General features: G+C 43.8%; 1 protein-coding gene across 1 annotated transcript; it reads left to right on the plus strand.

The window, feature by feature from the left end:
• Positions 1-2,010: 2,010 nt before the first annotated feature.
• GPR12 (G protein-coupled receptor 12) lies at positions 2,011-3,075 on the plus strand. Its single transcript, XM_009489623.2, has one exon. The coding sequence runs from the start codon at positions 2,071-2,073 to the stop codon at positions 3,073-3,075; it is 1,005 nt and encodes a 334-aa protein (XP_009487898.1). The 5' UTR covers positions 2,011-2,070.
• Positions 3,076-9,157: the final 6,082 nt, after the last annotated feature.

Here is a 9,157-nt window from a genome sequence, read left to right on the forward strand (position 1 = left end):
GGCTCTCTGCGTGCTGCCCGGTGCCACCTGCTCTAGACCTGATGCCATGCATCGCTCCTGTAAATCTTTTACACTATATTTTCATTTTCATATGGTTATACACCACAGAATCACAGAACAGTTGAGGTATTAAGGCGGCTCTGGAGATAGTCCGGCCCCGCTGCTCAAAGTAGGGTCAGTCACAGAATCATAGAATCGTTTAGGTTGGAAAAGACCTTTAAGATCAAGTCCAACCATTAACCTAACACTACCAAGTCCACCACTAATTAAGGGTAGAGTAATAATTAATTGTTTGTTTCCTGGCTTGGTGGCTGGATTATTTTTTAATGGAAGTAAAACTAGAATAGAGTCATTAAGGTTGGAAAAGACCTCTAAGATCACCAGTCCAACCGTCAGCCCAACACCAAAGATCACCAGTCCAACCGTCAACCCAACACCAAGGATCACCAGTCCAACCGTCAACCCAACACCAAGGATCACCAGCCCAACCGTCAACCCAACACCAAAGATCACCAGCCCAACCGTCAACCCAACACCAAAGATCACCAGTCCAGCCGTCAACCCAACTCCAAGGATCACCAGCCCAACTGTCAACCCAACACCAAGGATTACCAGTCCAGCTGTCAACCCAACACCAAAGATCACCAGTCCAACCATCAACTCAACACTAAAGATCACCAGTCCAGCCGTCAACCCAACACCAAGGATCACCAGCCCAACTGTCAACCCAACACCAAGGATCACCAGTCCAGCTGTCAACCCAACACCAAAGATCACCAGTCCAACCGTCAACCCAACACCAAGGATCACCAGCCCAACCGTCAACCCAACCCCACCGTGCCTACTAAACCACGTCCCAAAGTGCCACGTCGACACCATTTTCTGAACACCTCCCGGGATGGTGACTCCACCGCCTCTGCGGGCAGGCCTGTTCCAGTCCAAGCGGATCCCTCGGGACCGTGTCATCAGGTGGTTGAGTGTCTCCAGGGACGGAGACCTGGCACTCGAGCCACCGGGCAACTCGAGCACCCTTTCGCGGCAGGGATGATTTTGCCTCAACTCGTTTTTAGGAGGTTCTGCGGCCATTTCAAAGGCCGGCTGACCCTCGGGGGTGGGTCCTCGGGCGGCGGGGAGGTGGGGGGGGGGGGGGGAGAGGGGCGGGGAGGAGCGGGGGGGGGCGGACGCCCCCCCCGCTCCTCCCCGCCCCTCTCCCCCCCCCCCCATCCCCGCTCCCCGCCCCCGCGCGCGCGCGCGGCGGGAGGCACCTGCGCAGGCGCGCGCGCACGAGGCAAGCCCCCCCCCCCCCGCCTTCCCTTCCACACGCACCCTGCGCGCGCGCAGGGAGCGCGCACCTGCCCTGCGCCGTGAAGGGGCGGCCGGTCCCGCTGCCGCCTTGAAGGGACCACGGGCGAAACCTTCCTTCGACCCGCCGGGGGAGGAAAAAAAAAAAACCCACCAAAAAAAAAAGCAAACCACAAACCGAGCCAGGTGACCGCCGACGGGGTTTGCGTGGGGTGTGTGGTGGTGTCCGCGTTGAGTTTGTAAGTTCTCAGAGGATATCTTCCTTCCCCCCCCCCCCCCCCCCCCCCCCACTCCAAGCCCGGGCGGGGTTTCCTCAGAGGGGGTCGGTGAAGGATATCCTCCCCCCTCCCCTCCGCGATCCTGGCCGCTCCCTCCCTGACCAAAAATAATCCCGCTTTGAAATCGTGGCTGCGGAATAATGGGGTTTACAACACCCCACAGCCGGCCCCCACCCCAAATTGCAGCGCTTGCCGGGGGTTTATGGGCTCCCTCCCGTGCCTGTGCCCTCTTCCCTATGCAGGTGAAGGGAATTACCCTTAGGATCACTCAGCCTCCCTGTGTCGGTCCCTCGGGCAGTTTTAAATATTCCCCCCCCCCCCCGCCCCGTTTTTATTTTTTTTTTATTGTCACATTTATGTAACAAGTGCCTGCCTGCACATTAGATTGGTGTTGCTGTCTAGGGCGTTGCATGCTCTGGGGGTGCTGTATCCAGTGCTGTGTCTGAACATTAAAAAAAATGTCTTTCCGTTGAAGAAGACAGGGGTTAAAATGAATGAAGATCTGAAGGTTAATTTGAGCTGGCTGCCTCAGGATCATGTAGAACCCAGCTTTACCGAGAATGCCTCAGCCGCAGGCTCCTCCCTGGTTCCTGTCGTAGACCCCGAGCCAGAGCTTTTGGTAAACCCCTGGGACATTGTCTTGTGTACTTCAGGGACCCTTATCTCCTGCGAGAATGCCATTGTGGTTCTTATCATTTTCCATAATCCCAGTCTTCGCGCCCCCATGTTCCTTCTGATAGGCAGCCTGGCGCTGGCAGATCTCTTAGCGGGCATTGGATTGATCATCAATTTCATTTTTGCATACCTTCTGCAATCAGAAGCTACGAAACTGGTTACGATTGGACTGATTGTTGCCTCTTTCTCAGCATCTGTCGGCAGCTTGCTGGCTATTACTGTTGATCGTTACCTCTCCCTGTATTACGCTTTGACTTACAATTCAGAGAGGACTGTCACTTTTACCTATGTCATGCTTATACTGCTCTGGGGAGCATCTATCTGTATTGGACTGCTGCCTGTAATGGGCTGGAACTGCCTCAGAGATGAATCCACCTGCAGTGTTATCAGACCGCTCACTAAAAATAATGCAGCTGTCCTGTCGGTCTCTTTCTTGCTTATGTTTGCCCTCATGCTGCAGCTCTACATTCAAATCTGTAAAATCGTGATGCGCCATGCCCATCAGATTGCCTTGCAACACCATTTCCTGGCCACTTCCCACTATGTGACCACCCGAAAAGGAGTGTCTACTTTGGCCATTATTTTGGGGACTTTTGCTGCTTGCTGGATGCCTTTTACGCTCTATTCTTTAATAGCAGATTACACCTATCCTTCTATATACACCTATGCCACCCTCCTGCCAGCTACCTACAATTCCATCATCAATCCTGTAATATATGCGTTTAGGAACCAGGAGATACAGAAAGCACTTTGGCTCATCTGTTGTGGCTGTATTCCTTCTAACCTGTCTCAGAGAGCAAGATCACCCAGTGATGTCTGATTGGCAGCTAGGAGGACGCTCCTTATCATGTTACTTTCCAGACATTCTTGCGATGCTGTCTTTGGTTTAGATGCATTCATTAAATGGTGTGTGATGGGTTCATATAAAAACCACAGGATGCACTGACCTTTTTGTAAACAGAAAACCCCAGTGACCAAAATGAATCGAGTGGTTTAAGGGAGATTTCCAAAATCAAAATAATCAGTGTTCTTACAGATTTATAATGTTGCTCAGGGTCTTTTTGTTATATTACCCAGACTTTGCCATGTTTGCCATGATTTTACATTGTTTGCTAATTAAAATTAGATTGAAACAGCATACCTCCTTTAAAATTGTGTATGTGATTGAGTTTAGTCATACTGCATGTTACAGTCTGTTGTCAGGATACTTTTTTCCCTCTTTAATTCTTTTTAAAACAGGAAAAAAAAACCTAGAAAACCCAAGTCCTGCTACCCCATTTGTATATCATCAGAATACTCTTCAAAATAATGGCCAATTGTACTGATTTATATGGTATTTATTGTCATAATTGCAGTGCAACAAATTTGCTCTAAGTGAGGAAGTACTTGTATAGCTTTTTATTTTACATCTCAGCATGAATTAGCTTGATAATTATTTTAAAGGGTTACCTGTTCTCTCCTGAGTTCTGTCTGGATGTTAGAACAGAAGATATGCTTTGCCTGCCTTTTCAAAAGTCAGCCATGTGTTTTCTCTTAGATATGGGACATCAGAGGTCATTATACTCTTAATTTTAAAAGGAATTTGGGGGGGATCTTTGCAATTGATGAAACATGGCCTCTTTTGGGTCTGCATTTGTAATAGGTGCAACACTAAGTTTCTCAGACAAGTTTTATCTTTTCAGAAGTGTGTAAGAAAATACCTAGTAAAATAACCTACAAATTGCTTGCAACATGTATTTAACATCTACATGAAATGGTTCCCCTTAAGTTTGTTATCAAGTCAAAACTATTACCACTTGTTTTCATTGTTCTGCTATATAATTTAAAATAGTGAAGTTTATAAATTCTCAGAGCATATCTGGCTCATAATTGTATGCAACCAGAACTGCAACATGAAACAATATTTTCTCCTTTTCTGGCAGTTTCATCCATTACAGATTGTGATTCTTTGCACTGTATGCATGTCAGTTCACTTCATTATAGGATGATAGTTCTGGTCTAAAATGCAGAGCTTCCTCTCATGAATGGTTAAATTTCAAACTGCTTCTAACCTTTTACTGAAGCCACATTAGAATGCACTAGAAATAAAACATTGTTTTCTGATTTGAAGACTTGCTTGTCAGAGGGGAGAATTTTCCTGGCAGATGTCTTTGTGAAACTTAGGGCGTATCCTAATGTCAGTGCATGGGAGTTTGTAGTACCACTTCCATTAGTGTTGATGAGAGCTCAATGTGTTAATGCCCTGACATCAGTAGGAGGTTATATTCCCTTGAATGTCAAAGTCAGCATATTGTATTGTTGCTTCAGTATCTTCCATTACAGTTTAAAAAAAAGAAACAACAAACTCCAGTGTAAAAAGCAATATTTACAGTTCAATGAAAAAATATACCTGTATACTATAGATGGTAGAGACAGCTGTGTTGCTGGTCTGGATTTTTTCAAATGGAATCTGTCCTTTTCACATGGATGTTTGGATGACTGTAGCTTTTTGTGGCAAAGTTTCTGTGACGTTAAGAATCATACGCTATACACAAAGCTGAATCTCAAATGTGAATGAGTTGTCTGTAAACAAGGCTCTGTAGAGATTTTTATGAGCAATAATTAATTTTAGTTGCAATGCTGGGTTCAAATTCCATTATTTACTTGGTTCAACCTTCATGATATTTGGCTCTTACTTTGTAACCTGATTAGTTTAGTAATTGCATGGCATGGTCCAGTAGAGCTGTGAACTTGCAGCTCCCTTGGCTTCACTGCGATTTACAGATGCCCAGCACAGTTAGACTGTGGCCCCTGCTCAGTGTAGGATATTGGTGTTCTTTATCTACTTCTGAATGCTAATGAAACTCTAGCCATTTTGTTATGAATTTTTGTATAAGAAATAATCACTTCATAAATATCCATGCTATGTGTGCGTGCAGTTTTGCAAGTATGCAAAGTATTGGGAATAAATGGCAGTAAAAGTCATGAGCTGAATAATGTAGAGAGGCTGAATAATGTAGAATGGCACTTCTAAAAGCAGAAAATAAGTTAAAGTCATGCAAAGTTTACCCCCTGCTTTTTTCCCCCCATTTGTTCTTCTGTGTCACATCGCTAAAAAGTGTGATGAAGATGAGCAACTACAACTGTGACCAAAATTCAGTCCTGAGGGCAACTGTTGTTTTGCCTGTGCAGACCCATTCTCATCCTCTTGGATAACCTCACAGGCACTAGTGTTTTTCTCTCCACAACACCCAGGTGGTAGGGAAGCCAGAAAAAAGCACAGCGGGAGATAATGTCCTCCTCTCTTCTCATGCTGGTTCACCTAGTGTCCTTGTCATCTTCCTCGCTCCACAGGCTGCTCAAATCCACAGAGGCTCTCCAGAGTGCCGGGGGGAGCCGACCTTTTCCTTGTGCCAGAGCAGAGAAATTTGTAATTGGAAGCTCCTCTCCTGAGGAGCAGTGTGAGTCAAACGGAGGGAAGAAGGATTAATTATAGAAGTCCCACAAAGCTAGCTCGTAGGGATGTGATTTGCCCTCGTTTGAGGAGTAGTGCGTGGTTACCTTTCAGCACAAACAGATGAGAAACATGATTATGCCTCCCAAGCTACTGCTGTGACCTCCAGTGAGGATGTTGTCTCTTCCAGAAGTATGTTCTTAAATTGAGACTGTGCAGCATAGGTCAGAAAATCCTTCTGGAAGTCAGTGACATAGGTTTGCCCACAGCTGTCAGACCGAACGTTAACACGGGTTGCAGGACTGGATAGATGCTATATAACACACCTGTGAACGAACTCTTGGGAGTAGGGGCAGAGCTGTGGGTACAAAGCTGCCTACCTCACTTGCACAAAAGAAATGCGTGACAGACAGCCACTTTTCAGACCTTGCAGAATTAAGCGATTCTCTGCTGTCACCTCAGAGTTACAGTGTAGGCCCCGGTTCTGTGTGGTGAGGTGCCAGCATCCATCTGAGATCCCTCTGAAACTGGCAGAAATCCAGCCAGCTTGCAGGAATCTGTCATTTTGCTGTCCCACCAAACAACACCCATGTGTGAGACCAGGGGCGTTAGATTCACCATTCTACATACAGTGAAGTATCTTTCATACCTCCATCGTAATGACAAAAGACTTTTTTTCTGTAATTTAGTTTAAAGAATTTAAGTTCATTTTTATTTATTAACACGTTTAACCCAACAGGTTGTATCTTGATGGGAAAAATTTACTGTAGTCAGTTTTTTCAGATATTCCTCCTCAAAGGGAGGACAGGAGAGGATTTTTTTAAATTGTTTCTTTTTTTTTTTTTAACCATTTCTCCTAACAGTAGGATTTCAGCAATAAGGGGAAATATGTTTTTAGCACAAGAGCAATAAAATCCTCCATGTTGCAGATACTATAAACTGCTGAGTAAACTCAGAGCAATAGAGAGGAAGCAATATATTCTTTAGACAAAAAATAGTAACTTGCATAAGGACTTTCAGTAAGCAGAAGTCTTCCTTTGTTAAGCAGTTGCAACTGGACTGATGTGGGACATTATTTCTGATTGGTTTGTGTTACAGTTACTGAGTTCCTGAATAGAATTGCTCAGCAATAACCTTTTACCTTAGTTCTTGGATCCTGAGTTCGTGCTATCTGCAAGACAGAATTATGTACTGCAGTGGGGATTTGTATTCTTTTCATTGTTTGGCATTTAGTTGTACAGCATTCTATGGATAAGTTCCTTGTGTTCAGGATTTCTGATTGTAACTTAATACTGAGAATACTCTTCACCAAACAAAAACTGACAATACTCTTTAAATTTCTCATGCCCATCAAGATGGATATGATAAATGGTGCTAGCCCATTCTGAAGACAGCTTGGCTTTTAAAAGAGCAAGATTATGGTATCATTGAAGAAAACCCCTACCAATACCCAGGGTATTTGGAAGCAAGCTGAAAGGCCTGCTGTCGCTGCTGTATCTTCCTACTGTGGACGCTCAGTGACATAAGCAGCCACGTCCATCCTTCGTGTTCAGGGGCCAGCCGTGAGGCATCTTGGAGTCACTAAAACCCCTCCGTGGACAGCAGTGAGCTTTGGCTTAGACCAGCAGCCGTTCTGTCCCCAAAGAGGTATTTTTCTGTTGCCTCATTTTCTTAGGGATTGTTTAGCTTTTAAAAATAAGATACTTGTGGATTCATTTCTGAAAAGTGATGAGCAACCTGCAGTGTGACTGGAAGTTGGGATAAAATAGCATCGCTACAAATCAAGCCCCTGAAACATAACTACACACTCATTACTTAAAAAACCATGTGGTTCTGTAACATTCAGAATCGTATTTTCAAAATGTTAGCCCTGACTTTTATGGAGGAAAAAGTATGTATGGTCTGTTTTTTGTATGTGCAATAAATAAAGAAGAATAAGAATTGGACAGAGTGGTCACTATTTAAAAAAACACCAGCTGTTCTGTCACTTTATCTGAGACACTGAATGGTTCTTAGTCCTTGAAACAGAAACCAACTCTGGCGACTTTCTAGAAAATCCTGAATACCCACAAGTCGGTGTAAAAGCTTTGTAGCAAAAGTAGGAGGACTAGCATGGTTGGCAGCGCAAAACAATTTGGTGTAATAGCTCTGTTGTGAGTGGGAATAAGAATCGTATACCTGTACACCAGCTGTAGACAGATCAAGTCCTAGGTGTATAGGAATAGTACCAGAAAAAGGTGAACAGCATTTCTTCAAATTGTACTGCTGCAAGTAGACAATATCAGATAGGCTCTCACTGGATGCGGATCCTATGCTGTAAGAATTCAAGAATATTTTAAAGTGCCACAGGTCCAGCTATTCAGGAGAAAGTATCACAGTGTTGTATTTTTTGAGGGGGATCAAGAATGCGCTAGATCTGTGAAAGAAGTGATTAAGGATGATGTTAAATATCTACAGGTAGACTCATCACATCTCTTTGGGAGGTCTGAGAATCATTTTAAGGTTTTACTTGGCTGCCTTTTGGAGCAGCCAATTCTAGAACAAGAGGTTGCTCCAGTGTATACATTAAATGCAGTACATAATCTGTCCTCCTTTACCTACTTATCAAAAGGAAAAAATAGCTATTTGCAGTCAGAGTTGTTGTTTGCAACTAGAGAACACCTTTTTAATAATACCACAGGTGGTAAAAACAAAATTTTCACATGCTTAGCATGTTGCATGCTTAGCAAGAATTACATCTTAGCAAGTATTACATCTTAGCAAGAAGCCCTGTAACTTGATTGGTATTAGGCAGCAGGGCTACTCAAAAGCATGTGAAATTTGGTGCTTAACCAAATAAAAAAGGCCAGTGCGGAGAACAGTGCATTACTATAATTGGGAAGCACAATTTTAAATAATATTTCAATTTCCTGATTTTTTTTTTTTCTGTTTTTTTTTTTAATGCCATTATATGAAGTGGTGGTTTACCCTCTCTTTCAGTGCTACATTTAGTTTGGCTTAGTGGTAGTCCAGAGATGTGCAATGGAGGAAAAAAATAAGATCTTTCAATCTCTGTTTATAGAGAATGTACTAAAAGGAAGGGGTATGATTTATATGTCATGAATAAGCAATAGTATAGGAAAGATAAATTAGGCGTGCATATCTCCCCCATCTATCAGTAAAAGAATGATAGGATTCCCAGTGAACTTGAAAGGTCTCATATCTGGAAATACTTTTTTGGTACAAAAGGAGATTACCCCATAAAACTGGGTGCTACTGGCTTCTTCAGGCCAAGAATTTGCAATTCCTTTTAATGGATGAGAAATCTGGATGAACTGCAAGGATATCTGCTTTCATATTAGGTGGGTGATGAAAGATGAGAGGAGGGAAGTCTTTATGGCTTGGTGAATTATCCAGGTACTCGGTGCTTGAGCTTGGGTAGGAAGGATGCTTGAATAAATGCATCCCCTGTGAGAAGGTTATTTTGAAC

The sequence above is a fragment of the Pelecanus crispus genome, chromosome 1 (genome assembly GCF_030463565.1).
Source record: "Pelecanus crispus isolate bPelCri1 chromosome 1, bPelCri1.pri, whole genome shotgun sequence".
Taxonomy (NCBI): domain Eukaryota; kingdom Metazoa; phylum Chordata; class Aves; order Pelecaniformes; family Pelecanidae; genus Pelecanus; species Pelecanus crispus.